The 19,574-nt window shown below is 40.3% G+C and overlaps 1 protein-coding gene across 2 annotated transcripts; it reads right to left on the bottom strand.

Annotated features, from left to right (window-relative positions):
- Window positions 1-3,213: 3,213 nt before the first annotated feature.
- LOC108411388 (protein mono-ADP-ribosyltransferase PARP12-like) lies at window positions 3,214-18,461 on the bottom strand. Of its 2 annotated transcripts, none has more exons than XM_017682929.2 (12): window positions 18,130-18,461; window positions 16,600-16,735; window positions 14,638-14,977; window positions 14,420-14,467; window positions 10,282-10,408; window positions 9,374-9,539; window positions 8,817-8,949; window positions 8,246-8,342; window positions 8,031-8,112; window positions 7,645-7,775; window positions 6,623-6,780; window positions 3,214-6,537 (listed from the first exon to the last, which is right to left on the bottom strand). In XM_017682929.2, exons 1-12 carry the CDS (start codon window positions 18,408-18,410, stop codon window positions 5,189-5,191), a joined length of 3,048 nt encoding a protein of 1,015 aa, XP_017538418.1. In that variant the 5' UTR covers window positions 18,411-18,461; the 3' UTR covers window positions 3,214-5,188. The 2 variants fall into 2 exon arrangements, with proteins under 2 accessions (XP_017538418.1, XP_017538419.1); XM_017682930.2 differs by having other exon boundaries at window positions 8,031-8,109.
- Window positions 18,462-19,574: the final 1,113 nt, after the last annotated feature.

Below are 19,574 nucleotides of genomic sequence, written 5' to 3'. Positions count from 1 at the left end.
AACTCTATTGTTACAAGTTTGACATTGTACCAGTAGCAGAACACTTTCGGTGCTATGTAGAACCATTAAAAGATTCCTCATCAATCTGAGGAACGATGTCACCATGAGCTTACGGCTCTAAACAGAACCATTCCCTTTACTAAAGCACCTTTGACCAACCGTATTTTATAAGAACGTCCATGACGTGGCATAAAGCCTTACTGTCAGTTGTCATAAAGGCTGGTGTGGGTGTCACGCAGCCTTAGGAATGCTGCCCTTCAGTAAAGTGTTATAAATGAATAAATACAAAATAAATAAGAAGAAAAAGTTCAAGCTTTTTAATGTCAACTAAAAAGACGGTTGTAACTACAGCGCAAATGATTATTTAAAGCTATGATTAAGGTTTGGATTATTATATAGATATTAAAACTGTAATCTTTATTATATTTTTACTGTGCATGATTTTGTCATATTTGAATATTAATGTGCATGTTAGACATGCGGGGCTTCTCTTTCCTTTCAGTTAAATGAGTATTCAATCAATCAATCAATCAACCTTTATTTTGACTCGGAAGTTCATTGAGGGCAACCCTCATTTTCAATGTAGCCGAGCGTTTACAAAAACAGGGATTGACATGACAAAGAAAATAATAACTACATTTAATCATTTTAAATTAAAAGAAAATTTAAAATAACAGTGAATAAAAGATAAAAGTAGATAAAAATAGAACTTGAGGTTTAAATGGTAAGAAATTAAGATCAAAAATAGATACGAAATTAGTAAGGTAATAATACAATATCACAAATTAAAAAAGTAATGATAAAAAAAAAAAAAAAAGATAGAATAGTGCTATCCACAGACTAAAGTTAACAACCACCGAGTTTGGTGAAAAGCAAAGGAGGGAGAAAAGCACTGCCATGGCTGATCTGGACTGAAATGAAATCACAGAGGAGCACCTGGACAGGAGGAGATTACCCCAGGACCCCATATAAATGTAATCCCATCCACATAGGTCATCAAAAATCAAGCTCCCTTGGAAGGAAGGGAAGAAGGTAAGGGGAAGTCTGAATGAGATGCGGCTCTGGTGACGTGTCTGTAGCGTTTACTAGGAAATGAAACTGCCACATAATAACATGAACAGGTGTTTGCAAGAAGGGTTTGTAGGGCGAGGTTCTGCTCTTTGGAACACCTGAGTCAGTGTTCAGTCATTAACTATGGTTTGGTAACACTTCCTATGAGCATTCGCAAAACATTTTGAGTGTAATTATTAAACATTACAAACACACTTTATGACATAATGAAAGAGCCTATAATGTCAGTCCAATCTAAGTATTTGTAATGACATAGGAGTTATATTTAGCTCATGGACAACACACCCAAAGAAACCCTGTCACACGTGCGACTCAGCAGGACGCTATGATGTATTACCTGATATATACACTTTATTAGGTACACAAATCAAATCAAATCAAATTTATTTGTAGCGCTTTTTACAACGGATGTTGTCACAAAGCAGCTTTACAGAATTTCGCAAAAGACAAAGTTTTAACAGGAATGTAAGAATGTACAAAAAAAAACCTTGCTAGTAAAAGTCTGGACCCCCTTTTGCCTTCAGAACTGTCTTAATTCTTCATGTCAGACTTTCAACAAGGTGTTGGAAACGTTCCTCAGAGATTCTGGTTGGTTATTTGAGTTCCTGCTGCCTTTCTATCATCTGGAACCAGTCTGCCCGTTCTCCTCTGACCTCTCACATCAACAAGGCATTTTCGTCCACACAACTGACCGCTCACTGGATATTTCCTCTTTTTCTGACCGTTCTCTGTAAACCCTAGAGATGGTTGTGTGTGAAAATCCCAGCAGATCAGCAGTTTCTGAAATATTCAGACCAGCCCGTCTGGCACCAACAACCACGCCACGTTCAAAGTCCCTTAAATCCCCTTTCTTCCCCGTTCTGATGCTCGGTCTGCACTTCAGCAAGTCGTCTTGACCACCTCTACAGGCCTAAATGCAGTGAGCTGTGGCCGTGTGATTGGCTGATTAGCTATTTGTGTTAACAAGCAACTGAATAGTACCTAATAAAGTGGCCGGTGAGTGTATATGTGTATATATGTATATATAGGCACATATATGTAAAATATTATATAGTGCAGAAGGTGCCACATGACATTGCTAATGATACCTATTAAACCAGTATTCCTGTTCAAACAGCCCGGGATGCTCATTTAAAAGCTTTGTGGTAAGACATCCACAACGTCAGCGTATGAATGCGCCTGGGTTTGTCGCTCTGCATCGATTAGAACCAGCAGCTCTGCTCTTGAATGATCACTGAGAACCACTAAACTGGATGCACTGTATCCAGTGTTACCTACACTCAGGGGTTTTTACAGCAAACTGTACAGAAAAGAGGAAACAGTCACATTCCCACCCTACTTCCCATTTCGTCATTGATACACCAGGGGGCGGGGCTAATGGGTTGCTTCTATGCCTAAATCACACACAATCAATGCATGTATGTGGAAAAAGACCATTTAGTCATGCAGGACTGCAGTTCAGCACAGTTTGGTGATTTCATCCTCAAACACCCTTAATACACCGCAGATAACAGCCTGATGCAGTAACTGTGCTAGACCCCAGCCCTTCAGGACTGAAGTTCACCACCCCTGATTTAAAAATCAGTTAAAATGAGTTAAAAAAAAAACCCAAAAAAACATGTGCTTACCCCCTAAAAGCCCAGGATTATACACCCAAGGCTGATTATTCAGTAACTACATGAACTACATTGCAAACTGGCGTTATTCTTAAGCTACAACAGTATTAAAAGTTTGGAGCCATGGTTCTTTTCCCAGATCATCAAATATGAATTACAAAATACTATTTATACTATTTTGCATTTCAAATCTTAAAATATCTCAAATTTTCAAACGTGAACAGCCCAGGTATCAGCAGTACTGTCGATTCTCCTGTGCAGGTCATTAGAGAAAATGTATTATTTACATATAAATGAACCTGCGCACAGGTTTGCAATACCATAGGTTCTGGTATTGGCCATGTGATAAGTGGTTTTATAGGGTTGTCATGGTTGCTTAGCAACAGTATGTATTTACTGATTCAAATTGCCTCCACATATGCATTCACTTGGATGGTAAGGTAGATGGTTGTGATAAACTGAATAGAATGTTTTGAGATTTTTAATGTTTTGGTAAAGGCCGTGTGTGAATATAGCCACTCTCATCTCAGTTATTTATACTTATTTATTTATATTTATTTTTTATCCATGTGCATCCGTCATAAACATTACAGACATCCTATGGTAAACAGGCATTGGCCCACCTCTCCAAGTCAAACTAATCCTGTCCCAGTAGTACCAATGGACTGCACTGTTTACTCTGGATACATATACCTGTGCTGGCTCCACATTTTAGATGCATTTTGATTATTATTTATAATCAGCTGAGCATAAATTTAAGTAGCTGTACAAAGCTGCACTCTCACTGAAAATGAATATGAGAGATACAGACTCCGTTTAACAAAGATAGTCTTTGTTAAATGAAAAATACATCTATAGAATTCAAATCCCCTCCTACACCCCAACACCTCTTCTTACATATTGTTCAATTATTTCTTATCTATACCTGCAGAAACAAGCGCAGGCGTTCTGTTTGAAGTGTGAGTTCTAAACTTTCACCTTATACCATGTTTGTGTTTGTAAGAAGGAGACACTTTATGATTATTATTATTATATTTATTATTATTACTAATTTGAATTTGATGAAAAGTCATTGTGCTGTGTGCAGTGTTGAAAGACATGTTTTGTCATTTGGTGACTTGAATCAATGCAGAAGGTACAACTAAAGAACACTAATCACTTCAATAAACTAATTTTATTTTAACATCATTATTATTATTATTATTATTAATACTTATTAGTAGCAGCAGTTCTGACAATTAAATAAGGATCGCACATATATTTTAGTAAAACTATAACCATATTTTTAAAGTTTCTTCGGATTTTCACAATAATGTCCTTACTTGACACGGTCAACGTGGAGCTGACTGGGACTGAAAGTGTTTTTGGTGTCTCATCATGTCTTTCAAACCATCAGTTTACTAGAAGAAAATGACTGAAACGTGCTCTCACATGTAAGCAGTACGACAATTCATTAATACATCATCATTAACTAATCATTCGTTCACTCATTAATCACTGCAGCTTAAAACATCAATACCCAATCACGTTTCTGCTTCACAACAGATACTGAGTACATTTACATGTACAAAATAATGTGATACCCACAAAATGAAAACTACATCATATGCAAAAGTTTGAACATCTTAGGTCAAATCACATGTTTTGTTGATCTTTCACAACCTACAGGGATCGAACGTAAATAAAGCATTTTCCCACAATTTCTGTTTGAGTTTAACGCATTGAAAAAACTCAGAAAAATACAATGTGGCATCATTTTTACACAGATCATATTTTATATATATATATATATATATATATATATATATATCTCCAGAATGCTAAATCAAGCAAATAAACAGTAACTTTGCATTTAAGTGTGTAGAGGACACGTTCACTCATTTTCACTTAGAAAATCAACAAAGCACATCACTTCATCAGGGGTGCCAAAACTTTCGCATAAAACCTTTGCAAGTCTATGTTCTTAACCTGGTTCTGTTTGCGCACATTCACAGATACCCAATTAACAGTACACTTTCTATAAACAACCCGATTATTATGCCAAAACAACCGCTTTTATCCAGTATAAGGTATTGCAGTGTGCCTTTTTACATGAGGCCTGGGTTCGATTCCCCAGCCGGGCAACCAGGGTCCTTTCTGTGTGGAGTGTGTATGTTCTCCCCATCTCTGCGTGGGCTTCTTCCGGATGCTCTGGTTTCCTCCCTCAGTCCAAAGACATGCATTCAGGCTAACTGGACATGCTATATTGCCCCTAGGTATGAATTTACATTTCTGTCCGTCTCTCCTGTGATGGACTGGCAACCAGTCTAGGGTGTATCCTGCCTTCCACCTAATGACTGCTGGGAAAGGCTCCAGCTCCCCACATGAACTGGAAGGATAAGTGGCTTGGAAGTAGTGTGTGTATGTGTGTCTTTACATGGCCACCTGACCAATCTGATAACTGCTGAAATCAGATAATGGTCATACCATTAGAGTGCATGTAAAATCAGTCCATAAAAATCTCACTGCACTACACAGGTTTTTTTTGTTTGTTCCCGTTGCAAAGGTGGAGAACATGCTCTTTGGCGATTGGAAACGTCTGAGGAGCTTGAGACGCCAGGAGAATAAAGCCGGCTGCTAGTTGAAGAGGAACTACTATTGTACAGCACAGAGAAAGAGGAATCAGCAGACTGATCACGGAGAAAATGCGTAGTCTTGGTTTGAGGCTCCTGCAGAACTGTTGAGTCCTCCTGAAAGCTCCGAGGTGCAGGCTTAGTGAAGTCAGCGCTGCAAGACGATAGAGTTGATTTCAGGTTTTTAGCACTCTCAGATTGAACAGTATTACCTGTTCTGCTGTCTTTGTCTGTGCTTGCCTTTGCTGAGACACTGGTGGGAGGAGAATAATCGAGTAGAAAAGATTTGGAGTTGGCTGGAAAGTTTAAAAGGGTTGCAAATGGATCCAAAACATCCCACCCTGAGTCTGAGTCTACGCTGGTGAGAGTCAGTGATTTGCGGGAATCTTGCAGCAAGTTCTGAGGTGCTGGCTTTGTGAAGTCAGAAGTGTGGGATGCTTTTTGAATTTTAGCACTTTCAGACTGAACGGTGGAATCTGGAAAGCTAGGCTTACGTGAGATCAGGTGATGATCATCTGATTTCTCTGAAACTGCTGCTGCCAGGTCGTGACCAGACTTTGAAGGCAACCGAGAGGAACCAAACTGAGCTGGAGGCTTTGAATTGAGGTGTGACAACTGGTCCCTTTTTGGAGCTGTGACAACTCGGTTAGCATCTGCAAGATTACCATCTACTAGAGGATGGGAAGAAGCTAAGCCCCTATGTTGACTTACTGATGAATCCATGACAACAACGAGAGGGTTACTCGCTGTAGCAGTGCTAAGACAAGGCGAGGCTGGTTCTGTAGTGGTTGGACTGGATGTGATGGTGTATTTCTCGAGAGATGAGCTTGCCATTTGGCTTCCATTAGCAGCAGATAGGCTGCTGTCTGTGAGGGCCGTGGGTTTAGAGGTCGAGGTGATGTCTGTGATTGCTAACTGAGCTAAACTCTGACTAACAGGGCAAACAAAAGACTTGATAAAATTTACGTCAGATTGAGAGAATGTCTCCTCTTCATATGTAATCAGGAACTCTGGGTAGACTTGGGGTCTATCGAACACCACAAAAATGGTGGGCTCTTTGGGGTTATCGACACAACTGTCATAAAGAGTGCCTGTGGAATCTTTGGCTGGAGGCCGGCGATAACTGGACACTCCTCTAGTGTACTGTCCAACCAGTACTCTGCACACAAACATGGATTTCTCACCATATTTGTCAGTGAAACCATGGGAATACTTTGCATCCCTGGCAAAGTAACTTCCTGCAAGAAAACAGGACAGAAAATGATGACACTCTGCTAAAGCACCAGTCCGAGTAACAGTTTAGGTACAAAAGCAGTATCTTACCTTGACCATACACTGTTCCATTAGCTCCAGATAACCTCATGTCAACATTCTGGTTGCATATAGCATCAATGCAATCGGATTTGGTGCCATGGAATAACAAACGCTCCCCTTCTTCATATTTCTTGTCCTTATTCGCTTTCCTCATTCGCTCTCTTTTTCTACAGATAAAAGGCAGTAGCAGCAAAAAGGTTGTAAATGGGAAGTGATGTTACAGAAATATGGAAGCATAAAGCAGAATTAGGATAATTCTATATCAGTTTATGCTTTGGATAATCCTCTGGCAACTAAGTAGGGTCCCAGCCACATTTTATGCCCAACCCCTAGTCTGTTAAGTTCAGCTGATAGTCAGTAACTGCATTAAAATGTGCAGAGGTGTGGTCTCTGTAAAGGATGTGTTCTTATTTTTAACTTAGAAAATCAACAAAAACGTAATTTGACTGGGGCGCCCAAACTTTCGCACAACTGCATCCTACAAAATTAAACAGACTCCTTTCAGTGCAGACTGATACAGACTGATACACTGTGGACATGATCATGACACTAGTAATACTAACACTAATATTGCCAAGAATCTTGAGGCATTATGAGGGGCAACTAGATCATTATTAACCTCACCTTTTGAGATGCACGTCACACAACAGTTAAAATAAAACCCAGTGGGCTGTTTCAGGAGAAAAACGCAGCAGCGTCTCATCAGAATACCATAAAACTGGGCATAACAGACAAACAGCATTATGTGGCCAGTGCTCTGCAGAGTTGTGCTGGCTGTTAATTGGCTATAATGTGCATAAAGTGCTGAATTTAATTAAGTGTTCCAGTGATCACAGAAATAGTCACGCTATCAATGTGTTAGACAGGCTGTAACTAATGACCTAAAATATTCTTAATAGTGCTTCAAGACCCAATTGAACACGTCACTTGGAACACTACAATATATAATATATCATTTTGTGTCAGATATTTTCTGTACTGACAGTAAATTACTGGGCTGTTGACACTGTGACATTGCGTTCTGGACTCACGTCTGAAAGTCTTCCCATTGTTCCCTGTTCTGGACCCTTTCGATTCTCAGGATGGTAAAGCCCGTCATGGTCTTGTGGAAACGTTCTTGCACTCTGGTATAATCCTTGTCCGAGGGACTGAGGAGGACCCTCTGAAATAGGCAGAGCAGATGAAGTACAAGTGGAAAGAAAGACTACAAAATGAGTAAGAATGAAAAATGGGTTTAAAATGATATCTGGATATTGGTTAGGGTTAGGGTTAGGGTTAGGGTTAGGGTTAGGGTTAGGGTAAGGGTTAGGGTTAGGGTTAGGGTTAGGGTAAGGGTTAGGGTTAGGGTTAGGGTAAGGGTTAGGGTTAGGGTTAGGGTTAGGGTTAGGGTAAGGATAAGGGTAACTGGATCTTGCACCTGAAAACCTGAATCTGGAATTGCAGATTGGTCCCAAAAGCCAGGAACGCCTTTATGAGAGCTGGACTGTGCACCTCTTCTGCTAAAGGAAAAGAAAATCACCAAATACTAATGCTGATCAAAGATATTAGCTCTTAGATTGAAGCACTGCTTTTTCTATGGTGAATAAACACGTGCCAGTTATGTGAATAACGTGTGGTGTAACATGCTCTTACCTAGCTCTCGCTCTCTGGGCGTCCAAGGTAGAAACAAACTGAGGCCGCCGTCTGACCGTTCTCTCTGTGCCAGTCATTTCATTTCTCTGCTTCATATCTTTGATAATATCAGAGAGAATTTGAATTGAATCAAATCCAAAACTTATCATACGTCCATATACAATCTTACACAAGTTTTGTTGATTTTCTAAGTGAAAATAAGTGAAAATAAGTGCACATCCTCTATAGAGAACACACGTCTATACACTAATTTAACATACTGAAACAAAATGAAACATAAAATCTGGTCTGTGTGAAAGTTATGGCATATTATAATCACTCGTAATTGAAAATAAACAGTTTGACTGGAGGTGTAAAATATTTGGTGTGACTCAATGTGAATGAGAAGTTTGGCTTTGTTGCAAAAACCCCTGGCTTTGAATTAGAGCAAACAACTCATATCACATTATTATCAAAGTAGATAAAAAGAACAATAATAACAGTAGTAATATGAATTGATAATAGAATAATGTATGTATTTATATAAAAATATCAAAACTTTATAGCCAGTGAAACACATTAAATGTCATACCTCTGAAATTCAGCTCGTAAAACTGATTGCCAGCAGTAAATCTGACCACAGCATTGTTGCTGTCCTTCAGGAATTGTAGGTATTTTTGCTCCAGTTCCTGACCGCTGACAGAGGACAGCCTGTGCATTTCCTTCTATGAATCCAAAACAGGGAATGAAGTTTTACTTTAAAAAAGAAAATGCTGAGCTGCATAAAATTTGGGGGAAAGAGTAATTCAGCTAAATTATGATAACAGCAGATTGAAAAAAAATTACATGGTGGTACAAGAAATGAATTCTTTTGAAACGTCCTTTGACATGAAAATGTGAGGCGTTATTGCCGTATTGATTTCACTGATTTCATTTAGTGGAGAAATTTGTAACTGTTGCAGCTGAGTTTCCAGTAAGTTGCAGAAAACTCAGTATTATGCAATTTAGTTTCATACAGGTTTCGAAGAAGGTTTCTGAAGTTGCATGCATGTTTCTCTACGTAAAGCCAGCCTAACATCTTCTCAGCCCTCTCCATTCACTCCCACAGCACATAAAAACCACTGAGGATGAAAAAAGTTCATAACTTACAACTGATGCATACTGGATCCACTTCCCATACTCGTTCTCCCAGTACCACTTCCACTGTGTAGTGAGGACAAAGGTGGGTTCCAGGACTGAAGACTCTGTAGAGACACGCCGCACTCTGCGGAACCCCTGGGTCATTGTGTCAAAGCGCACAGGCTCAATCCCCACACTGCAAAACACATAAGAGCCAGTTAACAGTGAGGAGTCTTTTGAGATTTTCATGATTGTCCACAGAGATCATGATGATGATGATGATGACGATGATTCAGAGGTTTAGCGACAGGCCTATAGACCAATACACAAGCACTACTGGCTATTATATTATATTGTTGCTACTGTAACAAACCCTTTCAAAATAATTATATGACTGAATGTGAATTCTCAATGATCAAAATAGTTCACAGGTTTGATTTTCTAAATAGAGACTATATAGGAGAACAAAAAAGGGGGCCAATATCATGGAAAACCAAATTTCCTTCCCTTTCCCTTCCTTTCCTTCCCGATTGGAAAGAGGCTGGAAAATGTTCATGCAAAAAATTAATTATGACTGTTTTGGTACATAAAACCACCAAAGTTATGAGTGGACCTCAGGGAAAAAATGTAGGATATGGGTCTTTTAGCTTAACATTTTTCCTCCAAGTCTAAGTCATTTTGACTCTTGACTTTTTCATTTGTATTGTGTTTGGAACTGTTTAAGTAAATGTTGTAGTTGTGCTTGATGTCTTGCTCATTATGTCCTAGAAGTAATTTTCTACCATTTCAATCAGGCCAAATACTTATTAAATGCTTGCATAAAGCAGCTGATGTTTTCAAGTGGTATTATAAAAAATCGTGGGACACTATGTACGCATTTTCGTCTTGTTGCTGCTGTAAACGTGCAGTTTTTGTGCCACTAGGATTCTCCAGCACACCTGTAGGTCTTGACTGGGTTGCAGTAGTCTCGCTCTATCGCCTCGTTGTCTGGTAAATATGTCCACACTTGGTCCACCTCCACCTCCCACTTGTATGGCATATCAAAGTGGATTCTCCAGCATCTCTCTGAAATAAGTGAAATCAGTGAATACAGGTTAGTTTGTTAGTCAAGACTCTTTTATTTCAGTAGGTATCCAAAGAGTACATTGTTTTAATTAATGTAGCAAACAGGTGTTAGATATCTGCTGAGCACTTCATCACAATGTATTAAAGTGTAAACACACTGATGTGCAAAGCCTTGGATCCACTATACAGCTTTTAAAGTCCTAAGATGTTCTAAAAAGAATGTGCCTCTCACACTTTGCAGCTGATTTTTTTGGTGACTGAAATACTGGAGATCACACCTGGAACGAGCTGTGATCACACATTACACAGCTTTGAAGCTGCTGCTTAACTGAGCCCACTGAACTCAAAGTAAAGCACGTCTGGGTGAAGTCATGGAGGCGAGACCTGATCAGTATGTGGTGGTTTTAGAGTATTTGTTGTACAGCCACACAACTGGTGGTTGGTTAGTGTAGTGGGTAACACCTCTGCCTTCTATGCTGGAGACTGGGGTTCAATCCCCCACCTGGACAAGCACCTACACTAAACCAATAAGAGTCCTTAGGCAAGACTCCTAACACCACCTTCACCTTCCTGTGTAAAAATGATCAAATTGTAAGTCGCTCTGGATAAGAGTGTCAGCCGAATGCTGTAAATGTAAAGAACTGTCGGGACTATAAGCACCTTGTCCTCCGCCCTAAAGTCCCAGACGATGTGGAAAAACATTACTTATTCATTAATGTTAAGTTAAAGTTTTAATTTTAATTTAATCTGTTCTCTGATGCAGAAAAAGTAATAAAGTCAAAATATTGAAAAAGCATTCTTGCAAAAAGTCAAAGAAAGATTAAAAACCAAACTTCAGCTGCAGGTTACATTTTTGAAGAAAGGAAAAGGCTCTCTTCGTTTATTAAGTTATAATAAACATTATGCATAGGCACAGTTATAAGTAACCATGGCGTAAACTTTCATTGTTATGCAGACGATACTCAACTGTACAGATCAGCCAAACCCGATGACCAATACAGGTTAAAGAAAATGGAGGACTGTGTAAAAGACGTGAAAGGCTGGATGTCACGTAACTTCCTCCTATTAAACAGTAACAAAACAGAGGTTCTCCTTCTGGGTCCAAAACTAGCAAGAAGTAAATCACCAGATTTAATCTTAAATCTCGCCGACTTTCCAGCCGCACCTGGATCAGCAGCTAAAAATCTCGGCGTTATAATAGATTCAGATTTATCATTCGATCAACACACAGGCGGCATCACTAGGACAGCTTTTCTACATCTTCACAACATCGCCAAGATCAGAAATGCCCTGTCCCTGCGTGATGCAGAAACACTAGTACACGCCTTTATTACTTCCAGGCTAGACTACTGTAACGCGCTACTGTCAGGATGTACGAGCAGGAATTTAAACAAACTCCAACTAGTCCAAAACGCCGCAGCCAGGATCCTCACTAAAACTAGAACATCTGATCATATCAGTCCAGCGCTATCATCACTTCATTGGCTGCCTATTAAATTCCGTATTGATTATAAAATCCTTTTATTGACGTATAAAGCCCTACATGGTCTCGCTCCTGAGTACCTGCAAGACCTTATTTCTCATTATGAGCCATCACGACCACTCAGATCACAGAGTGCTGGCTTATTAATAGTTCCCAGAATTCAGAAGGTTTCATCTGGGGGAAGAGCTTTTTCTTATAAAGCCCCCAAACTCTGGAATGATCTTCCAGAAACTGTTCGGGACTCAGACACAGTCTCAGTCTTTAAGACTAGGCTGAAAACTCACTTGTTCAGTTTAGCTTTTGGTAGCTAATGTTCCCCCCTAGATAAAGGCAGCAGATCCAGGGGTCCATGGACACAGGGAATTATAGTAAACTGAGACGCTGGTGCTGTCGTCCCGCTGCTCGCACGCGGTCACTCAGGTTTGTGGACGGTGGAGCCGAGGGACGCCAGACTGTCTCAGAGTGCTGCCGTGTCTGTGTGTCCTTCTGGTTCTCTCCTGTTATTAAGCTGTCATAGTCAGATCTGCCGGAGTCGTTAGCCACACTCTGGAAATGTCCACATTCCCTGTTTATGTACAAACAGACAGAGTAAAACTAATTCCCTCTCTGTGCCTTTTTTCCGAGTATAAAACCGCCCACCTGTCCGGCCGGACACTGATGGATGACTGACTGCCAAGCCCTCCTGCTGCCCACTTCAGACCAGCTGCCCACGCCCAGCTGCCACCACCTGCCTTGGACGAGCTGCCCACCCTAAACTGATGTTCTCATGGACTCCCAGCTATTCCTACTACTAATACTACTGCTATTAATATTAGTAGTATAGTAACTCTGTAGGTAGTCTGACCAGAGGAGGACGGGTCCCCCCTGGTGAGTCTGGTTCCTCCCAAGGTTTCTTCCTCAGCTCTGAGGGAGGTTCTCCTTGCCACCGTCGCCCCCTGGCTTGCCCGCCGGGGGGTTTTTTACATTTTTTACACTCTTGTTAAAACTCAGTCTTTTCTGGAATTCTGTGAAGCTGCTTTGTGACCATATCCGTTGTAAAAAGTGCTACAAATAAATTTGATTTGATTTGATTTGCGCTCCAAGTGAAAAGACGGCCACCAGAAAGCCAAAATCCAATAATACATCACAATACATTTCACTTTATACCCCTTCTGTATGAGTTTATCACCCCTCTCTGGGATGATTTCATCGCCCCTCCTTTTTTAATGTCTGTGGACCCAAGTTTTGATTCCCAACATGTCTAATTTTCCTCAGATGCTTGGTAACCCTTATTTCTCATCCAACTCAAAATATGTTTTATAATTCATTTTCTCTGCCTTGTTTTATCAGGTCTTCCTGTCCTCCCTGTATCCGTTGTTTGTAACACTTTCTTATTAATTTGGCTCAAAGACCTGTTCTTACCAACTCTTATCAGCTAGTCTTCCTATTCCCAGTAAGCGGCAGGGCCATCCTGCGGACTACTTCACATCAATGCCCAAAAAAAACACATCTCGATTTTTTTTATGTCCTGGGCATACATGGGGGTTTTATGTGATTTCATGATTTAATTAGTACTTAAGCCAGTTACACATGTTTTTTTACCCTGATTTTAGCCCCAATTCACTGCACTAGTTGGATATCGTTCACTTCAGCTCAACCCCACCTGGCCTATCTAATGATTCCCTTCAGAAGTCAGCTGACGAAGGTGTGTTAGACTTAGGTTTATGGTGAAACTTGCTGGAAAATAGACATGCAGGTGGAGTGTCGGTGACCACTGTAGTCGTGTTTACTGGTCAACGACTCAATCTAAATGTATTCCCTCAAGGGGAAAAATGGGAGTGTGAAAGAAGAAAAAAAAAACAACCAACCAAAAAAAGAAAAACCACATAACGGATGTGCAGATATGTAGATTCAATAATGTAATAATTTCCCAATAATGCAATGTCTTTACTGATAATGTAAACATGTTTTACAGATAGTTACATATACCTTATTATATTATTGGGTTTTGTTAAATTTTTTAAACAGGCGCTCATTTGTTCACATTTCTGAGCATAACTGCATTGTTGGGGGATTATTACATTATAAGGTTCTGTCGAGAAAAATGTCCTTGCCTCCTAATTAATAAAAGTTTTGTCATAATCATCAGCTTGGAAATGATTAAAAACAGGCTTATAAGCATTTAACTGAGACAGGCAGACTGATTTAGCGGAGCAGGCCTAGTGCTTCCACATATGGAATGGAGTGAATTTCCACTCCAGACGCAGAGCCGGGTACCGTATGAAAGAAGCCTTTGTGGTAGGAAAACACATGGAAGGTCAGCGAGAGTGGGAAACACTGCTTGTACAGTAGGAGCTAACTGTGCCTAAAGTTAATCAGCACAGCTCATTTTCATAGTTTTATAGTTTTATCATTTTACAGTTTTATGGTATTAATCACCACCAAAAGTAAGCAAGGATCAGACACAGCATTCGCTGACGTCCGGTAACGATTCAGGGACATCAATTAATTTAAAAAGCTTTAAAACTCATGAATAACAATAAACATACCTCCAAATTTGCAGTAGCCTTTGACAAAAGACAGGCAAATCATGTTTTCTGTAATGAGAGAGATCAGTAAGTCCATGCTTTATGTCTGAAGGCAGAGCAACTGCAACAAAAACCTATTATTGTTTTAAGCAGTAATAGCATGAATGTATATTATCTATATTTGTATGAAGCAATTCTTCATAATATACTTTAAAAACAGAGTTCGACCAAGTAATTACCTGCATTTCTCTGCAAGGACGCAGGCACTTTGTCCTTGTTGCTGGACTTGGTGTCCACTTTCCTCTTGGCGCTGGTTTCACCCCTGGCATTGCTGTGGTCCTTGAGGGCCATAATGTTCCTGTAGATCAACAAAAGTGACCCTATCAGCTGACTGGACACTCCTTTGGCCTGGAGGTTTTTCATGGGATGAGGTTCGTAGAAGTCGTGGGATCGTCTGCATTTGCTGCTGTCATCACAGGTTCCTCTGATGTAGCTCTCACAGATGTGGAGTCTTCTACAGGCCTCTTTATCAGGACAGTTCCCATATTCACCCCTGCCTTTGTTGTATGAGACACACACCTGGAGTCAGAGGATAAAGGGACAGTTCAGTGAAACGTGTTAAGTGAGGAGCATTTCAGCTTTTAAGGAGCGTTAGTGGAGTTTGTCGAAACACCTACATTTACACCGGTTTGTTTTAAATGATATATTTTCTGTACAGCTGAATGTACATGTAGGTAGAGCCTCTGATGCATATATCAGTGCTAACTGAAGGCTGCAAGCTTCCATTGGTTACAACTAGAGAAAGTAAATAAATAAATAATAAATAAAAGAAAGTATTTACTCAAATAAAAGTATAAGCGCTCTCTTTGTCTTTTTACTTGAGTACTAATCTACTTGCTTTTAAATGTACTTAAATATCAAAAGTATGATATTCTAATAATGTACAAATTTCCCCTCTTGTGTCTCCAGTTTAGTAAATGGGTACCATTTCACTCCCAATCCAAACTCCTGGGATTTCCAGTATATGATTTAAAAACGGTCCCTAAGCCTAATAATAATAATGATAATAATAAGCTGATAAGTTGCAACTGGAGCGCTACCTTCCTGCCTAGCTCTAATCACAACCGGCTCCAGCTAATCAACCTCCTTCCAAGTCCCTGATCGGCTTTTTTTAAGGGTACCTTATATGATGTGGCCTCACAGAACTGTGTTAGTGGACAGTGGGGTGGACAGTCACTCTCTACTGGGCCAAAAACAGAAATTTCAGACCACCCAGTTAAAATAAAACAGAAATTATTGATTACTATTGCACAAGTACCAGTTTGACATCATTACTGGAAATAAATTATAGCAAAAATTTCATTTGAAAGAGTAAAGACTAAAAATATAGAAGCCAGATCATACGATGTGGTTTATTATGAACAGAACATCTGTAAGACCACCACAGGCCAGATAGTACTTGGTTGGTTATAGACTTGCACCAGCATATATCCGCCTAACACGCTGCTGCTAATGAACTGTCTCTTTCATTGTACTGGTTCCCCCCAGAAAAACTACCAAGTCAGTGGTGGTCTGTTAAACTACAGAGCCCCTCTGATGACATCCTGTATACATAAAATATTGCATTGGCACAACCTATTAAGGAGAGTGAACAAGATAAGTCATGGCCACAACTTAGTAAGGCATGGAAATGAGATCCTAATGCATGGCCACAACTTAGTAAGGCATGGAAATGAGATCCTAATGCATGGCCACAACTTAGTAAGGCATGGAAATGAGATCCTAATGCATGGCCACAACTTAGTAAGGCATGGAAATGAGATCCTAATGCATGGCCACAACTTAGTAAGGCATAGGAATGAGATCCTAATGCATGGCCATGACTTTGTAAGGTGTGGGAATGACATTCTGATGTGTGGCCATGGGTTAGCAAGGCATGATCTTGGTCCCACGCCTTACTAAGTTGTGGCCATGACTTAATGATCTCATTCCCACGCCTTAGCAACTTGTGGCCATGCATTAGGATCTAATACCCAGGCCCTAGTAAGTCGTGGCCATGCGTTATTTGAATTTATACGGAGTGTAAACATCAGGACGACACAACACAACACATGACCAGCTCGTAACCGCCTGACCACTACATAATGAGGAAAATCCTGACTTGAGTAGGCCTGTTTCAAAAGTGGCAGTATGCGTCTTACATGAGGAAGCAGTCTGCTGTCACTCTGTAGCAGGAGGACCCTCAGCTGGTCTTTGTTAAGCCCACGCAGGTTGTGTTCGCGTAGAACCGCTGAGTTGTGCTCCGACTCCAGGCTGTGGCCGTAGGTGCATCTCCACCTATTTGAGGAGAGCAGAATCACTTTATAGGGTTCCTGGTGTGTTCAGTGTCACAGCAAGAGTGCTAAGAGTCAGTCAGACAACATGCAGGGTGACAACACATTACAGCTAATTCAGCAAACTTCACTCCATCCCCTTCAAGTCAAGCGTCTTCATGAGCTCAGACAGAAAATGTTGAGATAAACATTAAGCCACCTGTAGAACATCTGAGAAGCACGCAAATGTAATACGTCACTCTAAGCGTCCTTATGTGTTATAGAATTGAACTAATAATAATATTAATGAAAAGAAGAAGAAGAAAAAGAAGAATTCGTTTTATGACATGTCCTAGCAGGCGGGACCCTGATGTGCAATAACAACAACTGTGTGTGCAAAAACTCAGAGGGACACTAACTTAATTTAAATAATTTAAATAATTGTAACTGCTTTATACCTGATGTTTCATATTACTATCACAATCACCGCCACCTTACTGTATTCTTAAGTACTTAAATCTGGTGTACATACTGTAAATTTCTCTATATTGTCTTAAATTATTAGTAAAGAGTTTATTTTTACATAAATGGCTGCAACTGTAACAACTGCAATTCCCCCTGGGATCAATAAAGGAATCTGAATCTGAATCTGAATCTGAAAGCACAGATACACACTCACTGGCCACTTTATTAGGTACAGTTGCTTGTTAACACAAATAGCTGATCAGCCAATCACACGGCCGCAGCTCATTGCATTCAGGCCTGTAGAGGTGGTCAAGACGACTTGCTGAAGTGCAGACCGAGCATCAGAACGGGGAAGAAAGGGGATTTAAGGGGCTTTGAACGTGGCGTGGTTGTTGGTGCCAGACGGGCTGGTCTGAGTATTTCAGAAACTGCTGATCTGCTGGGATTTTCACGCTCAACCATCTCTAGGGTTTACAGAGAACGGTCCGAAAAAGAGGAAATATCCAGTGAGCGGTCAGTTGTGTGGACGAAAATGCCTTGTTGATGTGAGAGGTCAGAGGAGAATGGGCAGACTGGTTCCAGATGATAGAAAGACAACAGGAGCTCAAATAACCAACCAGAATCTCTGAGGAACGTTTCCAGCACCTTGTTGAAAGTGTGGCACAAAGAATTAAAGCAGTTCTGAAGGCAAAAGGGGGTCCAGCCTTTTACTAGAAAGGGGTACCTAATAAAGCGGCCGGTGAGTGTAGATGGATTGAATGGGTGGAGTTCAGCAGTTAAGTATGAATAAGCAAATGACTGACAGTCTACTGGACTACTGTTCACGACGAGTGACTAGAGAATGTCACCATTTCAGCTCACCGGTGTTGTAAAATGGCTGCTAATGTCAACACACACAGTGTGTGTGTGTGTGTGTGTGTGTGTGTGTGTGTGTGTGTGTGTGTGAGGACTCACCCCCTGCACTCTCCCAGCAGGTAAAATCTGCACAGGTGTAGATGTTTGCAGGCTTCGTCACACTCTCCGGGCCAGCAGAGCTTAAGATTAGTCCGGACAATCACTTTTTTACAGTTGTCCCGTTGAATGACAGTGAAGTAGTCGCTGTTCCTGATGACAGTGTCCAAATCCTCAGAGTCCGGCAGTGACACCGACATGTCCAGAAGGCCATCACCATCCACTGACCCGCTGCTGTCGCATATTCTTTTAAGAACAGCCTCCAGCGCCATTACTGCCCTCATCCAGCGAAGTGCAGTGAAAATGAGCACAAGACACACACGCGCGCGCGCGCACACAGCGCCCAGCTCTGCCCCCTCCCGCAGCTTCAGCTTTGGTAAGGAAAACGAAACTTAACAGGGTCCTTTAAACTTGTTGCCAAATCATCGCGGACTCCCCCTTCAGAGTGTTTTTTCCCTCTCAAGCAAAACCTCAAAAGCGGTGTGTTTGATAAGTTTCTGATTTCTGTGGGGGTGAAGGGTTTTATTCTCGTCTATGACTTAAAAACAAGTAGACTTACTACAGCTTAGGATACCAGCAAAAACAAAAAAGAAAGAAAAAGGTTTATTTGTTTATTCATAACACAGACACAAGGCTTATCAGCTCCACTGATTTAAAAGACCCGCATATTGAAAAGCCTAATTTACCTGGTTTTTTCTTACAGTATAATGTGATATGTAAATATTGCTAAAGTCTCAGAGTCTCATCCCAGTCCATAAGAACCAGAGAGAGGAAACAGTCCAGTGCGTGACTCCAGTCCACTTCAAATTCACACACATAATGTCATTCTGCACTGTAATAAATATAATTAGAGTAATAAAACACAGATAATAAACGGTAAAAAATAAATAATTATTTTTTATTATAAAATTATTTTTAATTAATTAATTAATTAACAATTTAAATTATTAATAATTTAATAATTATTTATAAAATATATATATAAACAGAAACCTAGTTCTGCCATTTAAAGCTGAGAAATAAAAAATTAATATTTGTCATTATAAAAGAGGTTGCCATTGGTTGAGAAGATTTCACACAAGGAGTAGCAGCTACAGAGTACTAGAAAAGACCTTAAACATTCCTATCAGTACAACTGGTTGGATAATACCTAATCGGAAAGTTCATGGAAACTAATGATAAGAAAGGTAAAAGAGGAGCAGTCACTCAAAAATATTTGATGATGACCCGAAAGCAGCAAGAGCAACAGGTACAAAGAGAACAATAAGCACTGAACTGCACTGCAATCAGCTGAGGTCCTGCACCCCTCACAAAACTAAAATAGAAACTCAGATATGCATCTAAAATTTGCATGTAAGCACTGGACAAATCCGAACAACGTACTTGTGTCGGAAGAAACAATAATAATTCAGCTCGTCATGTTTAGAGAAAGAAGGGTTGAGCATATG

This window comes from Pygocentrus nattereri, chromosome 11 (assembly GCF_015220715.1).
Source record: "Pygocentrus nattereri isolate fPygNat1 chromosome 11, fPygNat1.pri, whole genome shotgun sequence".
Lineage (NCBI taxonomy): Eukaryota > Metazoa > Chordata > Actinopteri > Characiformes > Serrasalmidae > Pygocentrus > Pygocentrus nattereri.
Note: the sequence above shows the minus strand (reverse complement) of the source record. Positions and strands in the feature narration are given on the sequence as shown.

Bases quoted from the DNA above. Each gene is read 5' to 3' on its own strand.
- LOC108411388 (XM_017682929.2), bottom strand. From the start codon at position 18,410: ATGAGGGCAGTAATGGCGCTGGAGGCTGTTCTTAAAAGAATATGCGAC. The intron at 16,736-18,129 runs GTGAGTCCTCAC...CTCCTCAAATAG, and splicing joins CTGCTGGGAGAGTGCAGGGG to GTGGAGATGCACCTACGGCC. The intron at 14,468-14,637 runs GTAATTACTTGG...CTCTCATTACAG, and splicing joins GTCCTTGCAGAGAAATGCAG to AAAACATGATTTGCCTGTCT.